Genomic DNA, 19455 nt, shown 5'->3' with positions numbered 1-19455 from the left:
TCTTTATGATAAGAGTTTTGGGATCGGACTTCAAGTTAAAAAAAAAAAAAAAATCCAGACACACAATCTAACATTTTACCCAAACTGTTGGAAAATGCTTAAATAATTAGAGGCCTGTACGATAAATACATTTGAGGATATGTAATGTAATGGATGTGTTTCTGGGGTTATCTGCAGCTATTTCCCTCACTTTGTAGGAGGAAATCAAGAGGAAATTAAATATTTCCAGTGGTTACGACCTTGTAATAACACACAGGGTCAAACCACAAGCATGCAATGTTTTATGGTTTTCAAAAATTTACAGGAACTATACAGGAAATGTTGAGACTGTTGTCCTGCATATAAAGCCACACTTTTGGTTCTTTAATCGCAAGTCAGCAGTCAGGAATACTGTCCCTCCACCCTGATAGGTCTCAGAGTTCAGTTCATGTTGTCATACTTCATCACTCCCTCTATATTTTATGCCCTTTGCTCTTCAGCTCCTTTAAAATGTTTCCGTGGTAAAGTATCCATCATGTTGAAGGTGTCACTTATTAGATACTCTAAACACCACAAAAATACATATGGAAACCACATTTCATCCCTCCCTTCATCACTGTCTATAATCAGATTAATAAATAAATTTTACCCTACAAGAAGCTTGGACAGAATTTTTACAGTAGTTATAACAGAACTGTGCTGGCAAATGTTACGTTTTTTTAGATGTACAGCTATTAACATTCTCATTTACAAAGTCGACAGATTCTGTGCTAACCAAGATGTACCTTATCTTATCAGATGCTAGAATAGGGTGTGTTTAAGTGTGCATAACGCAATGTGTAATTCACACACCCACACAAGCACAAGTCATTCACGGTCAAGTCAAGGACCAGAGTAGCACAGATTCAAGTTTCTATTCTTGTCTCAGTAAAATAAAAATTAATTAATTATGAAAAGGATACTATAAATAGAATTTTAACTAGTAGTAAGTAGTATTGTAGAGCTTTTAACATATAACAGGACAAACTTTTTTTTTTAGATTTCTGTAGGAAATATTTTCTGAAGTGCACAGTAATAATATGTGACAGTTTAGTGAATGTTTAGTCGAGTCAGTTGATTGCCAGAAAACGATATGCAGACTCTTCATTAAATTCTGTTTAATACAGTGATCGTTTTCACAACGAAACTTGTTCACTTGTTCAAGCAGAGTTTTTTTTACACATTTAAAATGTAATTTCAATATCACATTTTAGATCATCTCATTTGTAAATTCACTTTATGGGACAAAATAATGATCTGCACCTATTAATATATATCCATATTATACAGTCTCTCAGGTTTAAGTTTCTTCTTGGCCACTGCTGATGACATGATAAACTGTGTATAAAATTATAAAAATGTCCATTAGAAATCACTTTACATCACTTTTTTTTTTACTAGTTTTCTTTTCTTTTTTCCATCTACTCCAGTAACAGTTGCTTCGTCTTTCTGGGCGGCCCTCTTTTTTGCCTTCTCCATCACTGTTTCCATGGTATCCCAAACCTCATCTTCCTCTGCTTTCACCTCTTCTACATCTCCACTAACATCAGCATTTGATGACTATAAGAGAAAGGCACATAAATAGTCATTAGGATGCAGTATAAAGTCTTCAGCGAGAAAGCAACTTCCATTGTCGTTACCGTTGATAGGCAGTTACATAAAAGCGAATCATTAAAATTATGCTCTTTCTGACACTGAACCACTGCTTACCTCCAGTTCTCTGCTAGACAGCAGCACGCAATTGAGTCGTGACTTCAGATATACCTGCACAGAGAAAATGTGCATTTATACAAACACGACAGTAAGTGGGAGGCACTTCTGATTATATGGTACATGCAATCAGCTGGAAATATAAGAGGAGGGGTGCTATGCATAAATCTGCAGAGAGAATAAAATAGATGAAGTGCAGGGAGAATAGAGAAAGAAACCTGATTTCTTGTGCATTCATACCTTGTGCTGTAAGGACCGGTCCTCCAGGCTGTGTACTCTCAGAAAACGATCTAAACCACAAGAGGCCACCAATGGGAGGGAAGGATGGCACTGCAGCCCCCGCACTGCCCCTGCCAGACCCTTAAGACACCCACACACAAGCCCTGCAGGCAGAGAGAGAAGAAAATAGGGTCAGACAAAACAAAACTCTCAGGAGTTCAATAATATTACAGCGCATATATGGAGAACGGCTGGCCAAATACATCCTTTATACTTGGAACACACACAGATCCTGGACAAAAAACCCTAAGCGATGGAGCTTCAGTTCAGATCCAAGCCTGCCTAAGAGAATAAAATAAATGGAGCTTCCACCTACTGCTTACCTTTCCGGAGGTCAAGGATGGCAAGCTCCCCGTGAGTGTTGCCCACGACCACTGTGCCCTGGCTGGCAGGAAGAGAGAGTGCTGTCAGCGGGTACTCTCCGAACTGAGCCTCCAACACTGGCCTTCTCTGAGGCGTCGAGGGGTCATACACACGCACCTGACAGAGGAGGAGCAGAACAGAGAGGGCAATATATTTTGAGTCATGTTTGATCACAGGTGTTTACCTTAAAACACAAAGGAAAGACGTGAATAAATACAATAGCAAAGGGTTAGGGACAAGCTGAAAAAGCTGATTAGCTCACAATATTTCAGAATCTTTCGTTACTATTAAATCTAAGCCAGTACATGCAGAATTCAGTTAAATACACTACCTTTCAAAAGTTTGGAGTAAGATTTTTTTAAGAAATTACTACCTTAAAAAAAAGTGACAGCAAAGACAGTTTCAAATAAATGATGTTCCTTTGAACTTTCTATTCATCAAAAAATCCTGAAAAAAAATTATTGTTTCCACAAAAACATTAAGCAGCACAACTGCTTTCAAAATTAATAATAAGAATTCTTACAAAGAAATACATTGTATTTTAAAATGTATGCAAGATGTTATTTTAAATTGAAATATTTCACAATATTACTGTTTAAACTATTTTTTTTCTTCAAATAAATGCAGTCTTGAGACTTTCAAGAAAATGCAAAAAAAATAAAAATCTTACTGTCAACAAACTTTTGAATGATACTGTCCATAAACTCAGGAGCTCACTGTAAACAAAAAATTCAGATATATGATATTTGTAAAGTAAATAATTTTATTGCAGATAGAATAAATGTGTCCAGTATAGATAATGTGCTAAATTACTGTAGACAAGCACAAACGGAAAAAGCCAGAGTAAAGACAAACCTGATGGTGTCCAGTGCATGTGACTATTTTATCTGAATCTGGGATGAAGCCAATGTCTCTCACCCACACGGGCACTCGCATATCCAACCAGTCATGAGCGACCTGATAGATCAAAGAAGAAAGAAAGAAAAAAGAAGAAGCTTGAAACACAGAAATAATAAACTACCGGGGTTGAAAGGGTAAGGTATTTTTTTCCCCCTTTTTCCTTATGCCTTACATTTTTGGCTGTGAATATTGGCTTATCTGGTCTCTCTAGATCCCAGACTTTCAGCAGGTTCTCTTTACCCCCTGTAGCCACATGATGGCGCTGTGATTGGTTCTGTTGCATTCTGCATACTCCATTTCCAACATTTACCTCAACCTAAGAACAAAGACAGATAAGGTTGGTTGAGATTTAAGTACACATTTATCTTAAGAGACAAAAAAATATATCATAAAGATCCTAATCTACAATTAAAATAGTAGAAGCAGTGCTACTATGCTACTAGCTATATAATAAACAAGTAAAATAATCAATGTTGGGTCACTTTATGTGTTTATGCGAGCACAATAAAACATCTCCTCCCTTATCTTTTAAACAGTGAGACACCTCTTCTAACCTACAATAGGTAAAAAATAAAATAAAAAAAAATTATATATATATATATATATATATATATATATATATATATATATATATATATATATATATATATATGAATTACAATAAAGTGATAAATGACAGTTTAAATGTTATATTATTTGGCTTTTATGTGATATTGAGCTGTTTGTGGGTTTATATTATGGGGACAAAATCCCTTTTCATGTACTGTACTGACAGGGAACCTAATGTCTACTCTATCTGCTTTATCACAGTAACAAGCAAATGAATCAAGTCATGAATATAAATATCTATATATACAGATTACGCAATACTAAAGTTGTTTTAGTTAATTTTTTAACTTTTTGATGCTGAATCTGCAGGGATTCATTTCTAGATGCAGATAGATTAATGTTGTTTTCATTTTTTTCTGGATTTTTTACATTTTAGATTTAGTAAATAGACCTGCAGTGTGACAGATACATTTTTAAAAGCACAAATATTTCAAGTAGCATTTCTTTTAATAATATAAGACCATACAAGTGCATGTATAAAAAAAATAAAAATATCTAAATATAGCACAACACACTTTAGGAAACTGAAATCACACTGCCTTACGGTTTCTGTACTTCCTTCCTTCCACACCTTCAGCAGTCCTGACTCCACACATGTAATCATAGAACTGTAAAAGAAGGTTAAGAAAGTAATTCATTCCTACAGTACATCAAAGCAAACCAACAAAACTTCCAGTACTTCATCAACCCCTGCAGAGAGGAGAATAACCACCTGTCAGTGACAGCCAGTCCTGTGAATCTGCCCTGTGAAGGATCTCCACACTCTCTGCTCGCTGTGAAGATTCCCTTGTCTGTGCTGAAAGTCTTCACAGTGCCATTCAAACTGCCCACTAACACCTGCAAAGATACACACACATAGACAGTGTCTGTCAGTCACCAGATCATGCTGATGAAGTCTGTTCCTCCAGATCTCTCTCTTCCTCACCTCTGACTCGTGAGGGTCTCCCCACGCCATCACACACACCTCCTGATCTCGACTCAAGCAGCTCATCTCACAAAAGTTAAACGCCTGCTTTTTGGTTAAACTTACCCCTTGAGATGAAATGTGGATAACAACAAATGATTAGCTCAGTGAACCTCAAGAAAATTAAAAGGCAGATATGTGGTGCCAACTCACGTGTACCATACATGGCTAGCTATCCAATCATAAAAAGTGTACAATATGTCGACAAAGAGACAGGAAATCCATTTACCTTTTAATATTCCAGTTTCAGATCCGAGCCATATTGAGCATATTTGGCTTTTAGCAGCCATTTGAAAGAAACCGAGAGATAGTGGATTTACTGACTTAATAAAAACAGATCTCCACGTTACTGTCGCACACAACTACGTCCGGGTGTAACGCGCAACATAAGGACATTTGGTTCCGTTCCCCACTAACTCGGTTTACTGACGCTAAACACCAGTGCGAGATTCAGCATGTTGTCATGCGATTACATGTACTACAGTTGTTTATCCTATAATTTTCTTTAAAAAGAAAAGAAAAGAAAAGATATTAGATATAAGCAAGGAAAGGGACTTTCTAGGCAAAGAATGTTACCGATGTCTTCCTTGGAAGAAAGTAAGCCAGACAGGTTTTATAACAACATGAAGTAGCTTTTTCTTCGTTTTCCCTTTTCTTTTTTTCCTTTTTTGTGAAGTCTCCCTTTATTTCAGATATTTCTGCTATAAAGACATAGTAGCTAATTTACAGATAAGTGTGACTATATATTAAAACAATTAAAATAAAATCATTATTTTTATATTGTTTGAAAACTTTTTATTACCAATAAATTTACATGACATTTCTACTTTGTATGCATTTAGAAATGTAAATGTATGTATGTATGCATTTAGCAGACACTTTTATCCAAAGTGACTTACAGTGCCTTCAGGCTATCAATTTTTACCTTACAGTGCCTTCAGGCTATCAATTTTTACCTGTCATGTGTTCCCGGGGAATCGAACCCCCAACCTTGCACTTGATAACGGAATGCTCTACCAATTGAGCTAAAGGAAAAAATTGTGTAATGACGTTATTTTTCTACAATAGCAATTTCTACCCAATAACTATTATATGTATATTCTTAATAAAATATTATTATTATTATTATTATTATTTACATGTACATGACTTTTCTACATCTAGAAATCACTCTTTTAAAAGTCATCCGAAATCACGTGAACCCTGGTTCTTAAATAAAAATGTCAGTTGTTAAGGGAACAAATTAAAATAAGAATGATTTTAAACCTTGTTTTGGTTTATTTGAATAATGTTTAGTCATCTCCTTGGAAGTGTTTTGGGGTCCCCTAGTGGGTCCTGGCCCCCTGGTTAAGAACCACAGCTACAAATGGAACTGCAAAAATAAGAATTAATTTCAGAAAGTTTCCGCAGACACCCCTTTATTTATTTGTAATAGATTATAATTAATCACAGATTGATTATATATAAATATATATTAATCTAAATAAACATATCAACACTTAAAGGTACAGGTTTTAGGACCTGCCATTAGAGGGTGCACTACCAAAAGAATAACAATCGCGTGGTTTGATGACGCTAAGAAGGAGCGTGGAATGATGGGATGTGTTGTCTTCTACCCAACCGCTGACGGCCATCAATCAGACGGAAAGATAAATCATGGATTTAACGCGAGTCTAACGATTTGCTCGAGTAGATTACATACAAAGTCAATGCAAAGACGCGATCTGACTATGGATCAGAGGCGTCCTTGCGCGGGTCTAGAGACACGATGCCCCACGTTTGGCGTGTATGCCCCATAATACTAATCTTGTTGATCGTTATAATAGCATACGTTTTCTGTAAAGATACGAATCAACTCACCTGTCAAGTAAAACACAAGCGAGATCGGCATCTCTTTCTAGTTGAAGTTTGTCGTGAAGCTACGTCCGCATTTGTCCACGACACTGTTGTCATGTTGTTTTTTACGTCAGTAAAGGCTGTAACAATGGGTAACAAACGTCATTGACAGGCAACTGCACTGCCCCGTGTCACTGTTTAGAATGGGAATTTTCTCATGATTTACAAGTAGTTGAAAACATTAGAGATATTGTTAGTAATCAGCTGGACAAAATATATAACACTAGCCTAGTGGTTTTTGGATATTTTACTAAAAATATCTTACAAATTGTACCTTTAAGTAACTAAAATCAGTTGGGGTTCCCCTAAATAGCATTTTATGAAGGACAGTGAAGAGAGGAGGCTTTCAGAGTATAGGAGAATCCACCAGATGGTACTCTTGGACTCCATTAGAAGAGCACCCACATAACATGGACATGTCTGTCAAAGGTGTTGTACTGTATGTGCTTTTTTTTACAAAGTCGTGTGAGGCAAGACATTTTGTTCCATGTATGTCCACACATGTAGCAGAATGACAATAAAGCTCAACTTGACTTTACTTGACTTGAGGATATTTGTATGTCTTCCTGAAAAACAGAGAATGCTGCCTATGTTGCTGCAGTAATGTAAGCTATAAAAGCAAATCTTTTATAAAGCCTTAATGTCGGAATGATTCAGTCTCTTCTCCCTGGGGAGCATGTCAATCAAGTTTCAGTATTTCGCAAGCTTTAAAGAACACTATAAACAAAGATGAAGACATTGTGGGGATGATTTGAAAACTGATTTGAGAAATTCCCCAGGGAGTATTCATTGGAAATGGATTTGACACTATCTAAATGAGGTGGCAGAGAACCCAGACACATTCAAAGGTGTGAGATATTACTATAGAAAATTTTTTGTATGCAGGTTTTCTACAGTTATGGAAAAACTGGAAAAAGAATTAGGTTAGTTGCTTCTAATTAAGCATACTTTGATTATGAATACAATATAATAATTATAAAAAATTATATAATGGAACATAATGTTTATAATTTTTTATGTTTTGAAATGTGAATGAGCATTTATGTTAAACTCTAAATACTATTTTTTTTGCCTCACTTAAGATATTTGTACACTAATAGGTTTTTATCTATTATTAATATTAGTATTATTTATAATAAAATCATGGAATTTTTAGAACCCTGTGGGAAAAAAAAAACAGATTGTGAATGAAAAAATAACTCTCTTAGACTCTTCTCTACTCATGATCTTTGAAGACGTGACTGCAGATTTGACTAAAAAGAAAAAGATAGAATCAAACCTTACTTCATCCCTCCTGCAGTGACAGAGACGCACTTTCATCAAGAAGATAACATTGTATGAGAGAGAGATAGTAAGAAAATAAAAAAGAGAGGGAGGGAGAGAGAGAGAGAGAGAGAGTGAGAGACAAACAAGGGAAGCCAAAGAAGAAAAGCTTCCTCTGCCCCCTCATATCTCTCCAGGGAATGAGAGAGTATGGCAGAAAATAGAGGGATGGAGGGAGGGAAGACTGTTGAATGTAGTTGAGCACCGCGATCAGAGGTAATAACATCACATTTTAATTCTAATCAAAGAGATGTGGATGTGAGAGAAGGGCTTTTCCATTGGTTCTGCTTTTGAGACCAAATACCAGCAGAGAATGCTTCAATTCGTAAAAAACTGAGAGAGGCAGAGAAGGAACGAGAGCGAGAGAACGCGGAGGATAAATGGGTAAGGGGGAAAAAAGAAGAACATTAGGTTAATTAAGTATCAGACTTCAGAAATCTGCGCAGGATCAAAAGCATGAGATAAAACAGAAAAATATGGCCAGCACATTCATGCAAATTTTGCTTCTCTCTGCTGTTTTATACCTGGTTGCAGAGCACCCAGCAGCCAATGAGAGACTGAGATGGGACCAACACTGACACCCAGAGCAAAGCAGACCAGAGATTTCTGACATGGTGTCGACCCAGATTAATTGGAGGAAAAATGAGGGGAGAGAGGACAGACAAAGACAGACTTGCGCCGCTGCTTCAGAAAACACAGGTAAATAGTCTTGTTCTTTCATTCTGTCATGTAGCACAGCTAACTTATTCATCCATTCTGCACTGTCATTTTGAATGTCTCTGTTCATTCATGTTTACATTGTTTAGAAGAATTGAACACCATTCCAGTTTTGTTATGGATTCATACACAGCTGCAAATGCAAAAATTATGATATTTTAATTTAAATTTAATTTTTTGGTTTGTTGCATCAGCCAAATCTTATGTCCTAAATCAGTAAAATTGTAAATAAATGCAATAGTGCTGGAAATGCACATGTCTGCAATAGATTACTCTGTATAATAAGTTCAATATATAATTGTAAAATTCATATTAAACAAGCTACTCAAACAAATCTTTTTTTTTTTTTTGTAAAAATAATTTCTTACAGTCTCAATGACTCATTTTGAAGCCACATGAGTGTGGCTTTAGCTCTGGTCTAAAGGAGTCATTTTTAATGTTCAGTGGGTTCATGTTATTATCCATAGTGTCAAATTATCAGCACTTGAAACTGATCAATTATTCTAAGAGAGAATATGGATCAAGACCTGTCGACATATGTGTCCAGGTATTGTATAAAATGACAACACTATGGCAGTTAACATGTGTCTAATTTAAGAACTGTTCACTGATAGGGAAACCAAAAATGGTTCTGCAATGGCATGACTGCAAAAACTCTCTTTTGGAAGCTTTAGTTTTAAGAGTGTAACTCGAATCAATGTCTGTTTTTCAGAATGTATACCGAGGACATTCATCCTCCCATGTGCCCACAAGATATTTCTTAAGGTGTTCTACTGTAAATAAGGTGTGTGGACCCAGTGTGCAGCACTAATCTTAGAGACGGGGGAGGGGACGATTCTCCACATACATACAAACCCCCTTCTGCCAATCAGAGAGAAAGACAGAGAAGGAGAAGGAGAGAAAGTGAAGAAACAGAGGAGACGGCAGAGAGGCTGAAAAGAGGAAACAGCTCTAGCTGTTATCTTAGGTGGACAGAGAGGAAGAATTACACACAAACAAACTGTCCAGCCACACGTTACAAGACGCTCCAGCTCATATCTGCAGCTCCAGACCAAGAGGATTCCTCTCTTATTCTATCCCGACTTCATCCTAAGCTGGACCGCAAGCTTTAAGAGGAGAGACAGAAGAAGAGGGAAGAGCTTTGTAACTTCATTGAAAAGGGTGAGAGTGTAAAGAGAGACAGAGAGAGAGAGCAGGGGAAATTTCCCCTTCGCCCTCTCTCGACCCAGATCACCGTCAGGCTGGCTGGCACAGCCATGGCCTTCACCTTTGCGGCCTTTTGCTACATGTTAACACTCGTATTGTGTGCTGCCCTCATCTTCTTCGTCATCTGGCAGGTACGTCTGTGGTTTTAGACCTTACTGCGTGAATGTGAATTTGTATGAATTCCTGTTACCTGTAACACTGTCGCACTTCCATTTCAGTTGCCATCCATGTCATTGCCTAGTGTCTGACTGCGTGTGTGTGTTCGTGCCAGTTTTTTGAGCGCAGAGACTGGTGTGTGTCTGTCCAAGCTGTCTCCCCTGCCCTAACAAGAGGCCTTATCCTTTGAGGTGAATACAAATCACGGCAGTTATTAATAGATTGATGATTTAAAGAACAAGTAAATAGATACAGAAGAAAAAAAACGGAGGAAGGAGATGGGAGCATACCTGTGTTTATGTGCACACAAACACACATATATACAGTTAATAATGTAAATGTAAATCCCAAAAAACCTTAAGAATGATTACACCTGGGGAAAAAAATATTTTGGATATTTTTAGGACTATTATTTGAGATATTAAGCACATTCATTTTAAATCACATATTTATGTTAATTTAGCAATTAAGCACATTAATTAGCCAAACTGTATAAATATATATAAGAATTTATATATAATATATAAATAAATGTGTGTTTCAAAAATTTATTCATACATCATGGTTGTATTTGTTGTACTGCATTTAACTTTGGAAGTTTTAATTTTACAAAAAGTTCTATTACAGTAACTGAGTAAAAAAAACAAAAAAAAATTTAATTTTTAATTTAAATAAAATTTAATTTAATTTAATTAATGAGAATATAATGAGAATCACCATTGAAAATAATAGGAATAAAAAACTACAATGTCTAGATGCTTTACGGCCAGGAAAATATTAGGGGAAAATGTCATGAAAATTGTTACCATAATATTAATATAGTATATATAATTAAAAAATAATGTATATTTCAAAATAGTATACATCCATCTACTCTCCTAACTGCTTACACTCTCTAGGGTTGTGGGTTCAAAAATATGAATTCATCTTAATTAAAAAAATTATAATTTAAATAAATATATTATTTTATAATTATAAATATATTTATAATTTCTTATTTTTCGTCTTTTCATTTTGAGGTGTAATGTGTCTTAGATATATTTTAGTGAGATTCACAAAGGCACACAAACACAGAGAGAGAGAGAGCGCTGAAGAGGAAGAGGTCAACATCTCATTTGAACTCTAGTGGTTGTTCTGTACCAGCCCACTGTCTGTAGAATCACAAATGAAATTTGCACAGTCGCCGCCAGAGACTTCAACATCATCTGTATTCTTCATATTAGAGGCTGTATTCTCGCAAAAGGCAACAGCATACCAGCACAATGGCCCAGAACTGTTAAAATCTGTCTGAAACACTAAAACACTAGAGAGCAGAGGTTTCAACCCCTAAAACACAAACAATGCCAAACAAGAAGTCAGGGATATTTTCAGATCGGCATTAGACCGCAGACATTACTTGTAAGACGTTTAAAAGGCCATTAAGAAACAGACTTGAAATGACTGAGCATTGACTAATGACAGGAGTGGGAGAGATTCTAAACATGAGTCATTTGGTGTGAGTGTGTGAGTGTGTGTGTGTGTGTGTGTGTGTGTGTGTGTGTGTGTGTGTGTGTGAATGTATGTAAGAGATGGAGAGAGTATGGAGACAGAATGTGGGGGAGGCTGAGAGTCTGCGTATGAGAGCATGCCGGCGAGAAACCATGTTATTGAGAATGCTTATCAATATGTAATTTGGTTCTGACACTCCATCCCCCTTTCCTCTCCTTCTCCCCCTATCTTTGTAAGGCTCTCAGCCAATAAGAATGTGAACTCACTTCTCTAGCAACCCATGACGCCTGCTTAGGGGCTCATTCGATCACCATAGCAACTGCATCTGTTTACAGAGAACGAAGTGAGGGCATGGCAGGAGATATGGATCTATATAGGGAAAAGAAAAGAGGGGAGAACATAGCATGAAGCTGTAGGAATTACTACAGAATGTGCAAAGTTAAAGATAAAAAGGGCCACAGATGGTACAATCCTCCTACATTGTCTCAAACCTCCAAAATCTCCAGGGTTTTTGTTTAAATGCTCATGTAACACGAATTCTGTTTGTCTCTTCTCAAGATTATTGCTTTTGATGAGCTGCGTACAGACTTCAAAAATCCCATCGATCAGAGCAACCCCACCAGAGCGGTGAGGCTTTTCTTAGATCACGATTCCTTTCATACAGTACAAACTACTCAGCATCACTCTCCCAACTGTGAACAGAAGGTTTCAGAGACACTGAGACGGCATACATGCACATATGTGAACACTTGCAGAGATATACATCCATGCCGCATGCTTACAAAACAGACAGAGTGTGCTGTTAAAAATCATATTGCGTTTTTCTGTTTTTCCTCAGAGGGAAAGAATATTGAACATCGAAAGAATCTGCAACCTCCTTCGAAGGGTGAGTGAAATTGTGGCAGGACATGCAAGAGAAGCCCCATAAAACAGCTAGAGATGCATTGATTGTGCAATTGTGATACAATTGCTGATACCCTTATTTGGTAAAAAATTAAAAAATAAAATAAAAAAGATACAACTATATAAAAAAAACATTATAATACACAGTATGAAAAATGGATATTCAAATAAATTATAAAATGTCTAATATCGGCTGATATTAATAAAGTGCTGATGTACACTATCATTCAAATGTCTGGGGTCAGTGGAATTTTTTTTTTTAAAGAAATTATTACTTTTATTCTGCAAGGATGCATTCAGTTTATCAACTTTCTAGAATCCTAGACATTTTTTTTATCATGGTTTCCACAAAAATAATATTTCTTGAGCAGCAAATCAGCATGATTTCTGATAGAATGATTTCTGAAGTACCATGTGACACTGAAATTTATAATAGAAGCCTTGATGAGAGTAAGATACTTCTTTAAAATAAACATTAAAAAATCTATCATGCATGCATCATGCAACAATACTTTAATAGGTAGAAATGTCATGACAATACAATTTTAAATACTTTCCCATAGACCCCAGAATATCGGTCACCGGGCCCCTGATTGAAAACCCTGGTGTTAAAACATTCTGTATCTCCCAAAGAACCACTAAATTACCTCCTGAAAGTGGTATCATTCTATCTCTTTTTAATTCTCACCCCCTTTGCTTTTATTGCTCTGTACTTACACATTAAGAGTCAGAACTGTTCAGAAGACACTTAGGAGGAATAACTGAATTTATGCTTTCAAACATGACGAATACTTGAAACTATCCCTACCTGTGTTTTATCTCCCTGCCCCCCCAGCTGGTGGTTCCAGAGTATTCCATCCACGGGCTGTTCTGTCTGATGTTCATGTGTGCAGGGGAGTGGGTAACGCTGGGCCTTAACATCCCCCTGCTCCTCTATCACCTCTGGAGGTAATAATTTTCAATCACATCTACTTCATTGAAATTTCAAAATGGGTCTCTATAGCAATTCCCCCTCTCTCATTTTCTCTCCCTCAGGTTTTTCCACCGTCCTGCAGATGGGTCTGAGGTTATGTATGATCCAGTGAGTGTGATGAATGCAGATATTCTGAATTACTGCCAAAAGGAGTCCTGGTGCAAGCTAGGCTTCTACCTTCTGTCCTTTTTCTACTATCTGTACAGGTAAACCCTCCTCATTCATGTAAAATGAGCATATTAGAATGATTTCTGAAGAATGATGTGACTTTGTCCCAGAATGTCTTTCTTAATTTGAAGTAGATGGTGAAAGTTTGTTTAGTATATCTCCCTTAATTCATCTCTCTCTCTCTCTCTCTCTCTCTCTCTCTCTCTCTCTCTCTCTCTCTCTCTCTCTCTCTCACTTTCTCTCTCTGTCTTTTGCAGTATGGTGTATGCTTTGGTCAGCTTTTAAGTGATCAAATGAAGGACGGACGATTGCGAAAGAAAAGAGAAAAACGACAGAATAAAGACCGAACTATGTCACGCTCTCCTCTCCCTCATCCGCAAACCTTGTTCAGCTCCTCCTCAGATCTCCTGGGTGGGGATGGATGATGGACAGATGTAGAAAAAGCTCAAGAAAGGAGGCATTTAAAAGCCATCAATGTTAAGCTGCCTCAATCACTGCCATTACAAAAAAAACAAGTGGAGAGGTGGACCAAAAGAAAATGAGTGCAACAGAAAAAGAGAAATACGGTGAACAAAAGGCTCAGGCAGTGTAGATGTTTTGTAACACCATTGAATTTCTCAAGGGCTGCTGAAAATTTCTGCTGCTCATAGTATCAAATGGTTCTTCTTAATCTCTACAAAGAGACACATAACGTGCTACTGAGGCAATTACAGAATGTGTTACCTTAAATTTTACATCAGTAGACCGTGGACTTTGTTGCAATGTCTTTTTCTTCAGATAACTTATGTCAAAGTATTTAATAACTGCTAAGTATTTGCTAATCCAGTATTTGTGGTAGATAAATGTACCCTGTATGTTGAGGTACAACATAATAATTGATTAAATTATGAATATATGGCTCAGTTGTTGCAGTTCGGTCAGGGTAGTTCTATTAGTGTCCTTAAACAACCGCACAAGAAGTATATTTTTACGTCAAATCTGATGGTGACGTTTACAAAGACATTTCGAAGCAAATCAACCAATGAGATCACAAACCGGAGAAACTGTTTGAGCAGCGTCACATCTAAGTACTGACACCCTATTTTTCTGGGTTCATCCATCATGGGCTGCGGTGAGAATGAGTGGTCAAGCAGAGCGGCAGACTCTTAATTGAGATGGGCGTGCAGGACGGGTTGTACCGGTGGGAAGAGATATCTGACCCCAACCTCCGCCGGAGTGCAAATACTCGATAGACTGTGACAAATCATAAAAGCACTTTTGGAATGCCAACAGATGAAACTGTAGCAAACAACAAAGGAAGACTTATTTGTGTCGAGTGGGCTGACGTGCGTGAGACAGCCGAACACAGCAGGCTGTGATGCAGATGATGCTTTGGACAACAGATTGATGATGTTGTCATGACAACGATGACGGTCTCACATCAAATACAAACTTTTCAGGCAATCTTCTGTGTTGTCAAGGCTATATAAAACATTTAATGCCGCTCTGTTCTGTGTATCATAGGGCCTCTCAGTTTGCCTCACCTGGAGTTCCTGTGTAGTCCTGTGTCCATCAGTCTGCTAAACAAGTGGATTAATGATTATTTAACTAAACTGTGTGTGGTTCTAACTTCGTAGATGAATAGAGTGGCCAAGCATATCTCTCCTGAGCTGCTGCACTAGCTAGAACGGCTTTGTATTACACTTAAAATTTCAGTTCAGCAAGCGAGCAGTTTGATAACAACACAGTCTGAGTGCTTTTTTAGCAACACTTCCAATCTGGTTCGAACTCCTGGGCCTTCTTTTCATCTTGGCTTTGACTTGATGTACCCTCAAAAATGTGAATATATATCCTGGACAATTGCTATTAGCACAGGAATGTGGGTCGAGACACAACCGACTGGGTCTTCATTACAGGCGTCATCACTGAATGTCTTTTTGTGATTAATATTAGTTCACATGCAGTATCTACATTTAAGAATACCTGCATGATTATGTCTTTTATACATGATTCATTAATGTATGCTACAGCACCTTTGGTAACTTCGAGGTCTGTATTCAGTTGAATACAACCAAATATCTTAAATACTCCAAAAGCAATTACACAAGTTCTAATAAAATAACGTTGCAAAAAAAAAACATTTGTTTGTTGATTTTAAATATATGTAAGGGTCAGTATGTTTTTTTTAAACCTTTTATTCAGGAAGGATGCAATAAATTCATCAAAAGTGACAAAAGTTGTATAAAGAAAAAAAAATGTATATATATATATATATTTAACATTTTAAGAAATGCTGCTATTTCGAATCTGTTCTACTCATCAAAGAATACTGATTTTTTTTTTTTTACAAAAACATTACACAGCACAACTTTTTTCAATACTGATAATAAGAATTGTTTTCTTTATTTATTTATTTAAATTAGCATATTAGAATTTTTTTTGAAGGATCATAATGTGAAACTGAAGACTGAAGGAGTAATGATGCAGAAAATGTATCTATGCCAAGGAATACAAAAAGGAATACATTTTTTCAAATATATAAGATTTGTTTCTATTTGTTATAATATTTCACAGTATCATACTGTCAAATAAATGCAGCCTTGGTGAGCATAAGAGACTGCTTTCAAAAACATAAATTTTTTTTACCAAACCCCAAATTTTGAGTGGTAGTATAACTTGATCAATTACAACATATTGCAATCTTTATAAATGTTGAAATGAGAGAGGGGATTTTTATTAAAAATGAGCTGGTCTGCAAAAGGTGGTAATTGAATTCCACCAAAAAAGAAATAAGTAAATTGAAAAGGGATGAAACTGAGATAAGAAGAAAAAAAAGATCAAGGAAAATAATGAAAGAAAGAATTTGAGCACATTCTTGCAATTCTTGCAAAGTAAATGTGAAAGCGATAATGAAAAGGAGAGACAGAAAGTGTGAGTGCACTTGAGTCAATAAGAGGCTAACACAGTTTGGTTGCCATGGAGACACAAAAAGAATGAAATGCATTTTATGTTAGGTTCTCTCTCTCTCTCTCTCTCTCTCTTGCTTGCTGAAATTCAAAACCAAAAAGCCTGTCCAAAATAGGTTTTCTGTGCATGGCCGCACAGCTGAAACCTTTGCCAAAACAATTTGGTATGAAAATGGAACAGGAAAATAGAACAGAGTATAGACAAATAAACAACATAAAAATTGCATGGGAAAAAATCTGTTTTTTAAACATACATTTTTATCAAAGAGCAGCAGGGTGTAGTTTATGTGCAACGCATGCAGAAACATGCATGTAATCACACATACTCCATTGGCAAAGTCTATTTCTCTTTCTGCTCTTTCTCTCCCTCTCTATTCACCTCTTGAGAGATGTTGCTATGGAAACTGGTTACAATTGATAAGTTTGAAACATGAGTGAGCCACAGACAAGCTGCTGGTACACACACACACACACACAGAGAGAGAGAGAGAGAGAGAGAGAGAGACTGAGACAGCTACACATATAGAAATGGTTCTCTTTGAAGAGCTGCTTTTCAAATCACCAAAGTTTTCCATCTGAAGGAAATTAAATGTTGTAGGATCAGCAAGTTAACCCTTTCTTTATACCACTTAAGATGCCTTTTGTCAATGATGAATCAACAGCAAATGGCATAATTTGGTCTAGAAAGCCTGTCGGTGCTGTTGAATGCATGAGAACATCTCCCTAAAATTGGAAGAGTCATTGCCACAATATGATGAAAAGACTGACAGAACATTAAGAAAGACAGTGGTAGATATGAATTATGCATCGGTGCAAATCTCAGTACGGTGAACCTTATCAGAATAAAAGATGAGGTTTAAAGTTAGGGTTAAAAAGAGCTTCAAATTAGAACAGTGAGTGAGAACTAAAAGTTAGAATGATAAATTCGGTTGAAAGAATAAAGATAGTTTAGAGATGCCTTGGACACTAGAAATAAATGTCACCTGAGATAGGACTTATAGTGAACAGGGAGAATTCATTGTGTGATAAAAAACATCCATCCATCCATCCACACACATATACTATATATTGCGCACACACTAAAATAAATGGCATCCCAAGAAATTACATGTAAGACCTTGAAAACCATATAAAAATAAAGTACATTAAATGAATAAATTCATTAAAATAGATTTTCAATAATTAATAAAAATTACAATGCATAGTGATACAAGACAGATGGAACTACCATTTGCCTTTTATTTCCATTTATTTAGCGGTCATTGTGCAAAATTATTTAATGGCAGACCTGTGATTGACCAATCAAAATTGATTATTCCATAAGATGTTTAACTTACAATAAAGCACCCTACTAAAACCATGCAAAATTATTTTCAGAAGCCAACTGCTTTGCTTACCTGCAACATTTTCAATGTATTAGCATGTTTTATATACTTTATACTATAAGTCATTATTTAAGCGGTCAGTCCGTAAACTTTTTTTTGACAGCAAACGTGTGATTGACCAATCAGAATCGAGTATCCCAGAAAGCCTTTTGCCATTCTTTACCGAACCTCAGTGTAAAACTCAAATTACTGATTAAAAAAAAAAACCTTTTAATTCATTAGCTTTAATTTATGTTATATGGTTAGTATAGACTAGTCAGAATAAATAGACTAAACAGCACTCAGTGTTCCTATTTAAGCTCAAGATGGAAAGGTAATTTTTGCATAAAGCAGAAGTTTATGCACATATGCACCTGTTTTACATTGTTTTACTAATAATGCGATTAGAACTGACATTCTCAGCATTTGGGAAGTACAGACATTCAAGTATCTAAACACACACACGCTCACATGTTTCCCCTTTCCACAGATGATTTATGTACAACAACACATACGCAAATTGTAAGTGTGAATTAGTGTTGGAAATTCTGCTGAGGATTGTCAGTGGGCTCTAGTTGCCAACGCCATCAGAGCCATGATTAGCATTCATACTGGACGCACTGCTGTGAAATCCCACACAGGACCACACAGGTGTTGAGGACTCTTAAACGCTGTTATTATAAAAGGACTGAATAAATAACAAACTATAGAATAGAGCAGACCAGGGCGCACTACCTCTTAAAATGCACAGACACACACATATCACACATACCGCTGCAAATCGGCGGTAAACCACACAGTTTACATACACACAGACACGAACATCCTTCAGTGATCAGCAGTGCACCTTCTGGAAAAACGGGTGTCATGGCAACAGAAGCAGGCATCCGCAAGCATTACTGTAGCAATCAGAGAGGAAAGGCAGCCAGGGGCTTGAGAGGTGTCTGTCATTATAGACTGAGTGATTAGGAGGGGGTGTGGGGGTGCGAGAGGCAGGAAACAATTAAATATTCAAGCAATAACGCAGCCAGAAGAAATATCTGATAGAGGTGAAGCGCGTCTGGAAATCAGAGAAGGAAGGGTAAAGGAATATGTGGTCACAAGTTCAACATCTGCCTGAAAATCCCGCATGTGTCTGTGATGAGAGAGTAAAAGCTGCAAAATGTATCTAGAATTATTTAATAGCATAATTCTGACTAAAATATCGTTTTTGCTCAAATATTTTGTACCCCAAAGAGAAAGCACCATAAAATGCAACACTACTACTTGTGCTGTTGTAAATGCTTTGCAGCCATGACAGTAATGCTAGATTTGTTATTTAAAACCAGAGGTACAGTCTCTTTTTCTCCCTGCTGTACTGAAAACATACCACACCATGACTTAAAAACCAAGGTAGGTAGAGAACCATCTTTTTTGGTTACCATTACACCTCTAATAAATAGTATTAATTTAAACTATCAGCAAATTCATTTC

The 19455-nt window shown here is 36.6% G+C and overlaps 2 protein-coding genes and 1 long non-coding RNA gene across 3 annotated transcripts; 2 read left to right on the top strand and 1 right to left on the bottom strand.

Moving 5' to 3' along the window:
* Positions 1-1191: 1191 nt before the first annotated feature.
* On the bottom strand, positions 1192-5287 carry LOC132132202 (WD repeat-containing protein 74-like). Its single transcript, XM_059544516.1, has 10 exons — positions 5073-5287; positions 4805-4911; positions 4592-4716; positions 4424-4487; positions 3443-3586; positions 3226-3327; positions 2331-2487; positions 1969-2111; positions 1729-1782; positions 1192-1578 (listed from the first exon to the last, which is right to left on the bottom strand). The coding sequence occupies exons 1-10, from the start codon at positions 5131-5133 to the stop codon at positions 1396-1398; spliced, it is 1140 nt and encodes a 379-aa protein (XP_059400499.1). The 5' UTR covers positions 5134-5287; the 3' UTR covers positions 1192-1395.
* Positions 5288-7935: 2648 nt separating this feature from the next.
* Positions 7936-9805, top strand: LOC132132692 (uncharacterized). Its single transcript, XR_009429062.1, has 3 exons — positions 7936-8446; positions 8597-8761; positions 9492-9805. It is a non-coding gene; the product is annotated as an uncharacterized LOC132132692 (long non-coding RNA).
* Positions 9806-9812: 7 nt separating this feature from the next.
* LOC132132691 (protein cornichon homolog 2) lies at positions 9813-15359 on the top strand. Its single transcript, XM_059545171.1, has 6 exons — positions 9813-10116; positions 12188-12256; positions 12468-12515; positions 13368-13480; positions 13568-13711; positions 13931-15359. Exons 1-6 carry the CDS (start codon positions 10036-10038, stop codon positions 13956-13958), a joined length of 483 nt encoding a protein of 160 aa, XP_059401154.1. The 5' UTR covers positions 9813-10035; the 3' UTR covers positions 13959-15359.
* The last annotated feature ends 4096 nt before the right edge of the window (positions 15360-19455 follow it).

The sequence above is a fragment of the Carassius carassius genome, chromosome 49 (genome assembly GCF_963082965.1).
Source record: "Carassius carassius chromosome 49, fCarCar2.1, whole genome shotgun sequence".
Lineage (NCBI taxonomy): Eukaryota > Metazoa > Chordata > Actinopteri > Cypriniformes > Cyprinidae > Carassius > Carassius carassius.
The sequence above is the reverse complement of the archived record's forward strand: the minus strand, read 5'-3'. Positions and strand labels throughout refer to the sequence as shown.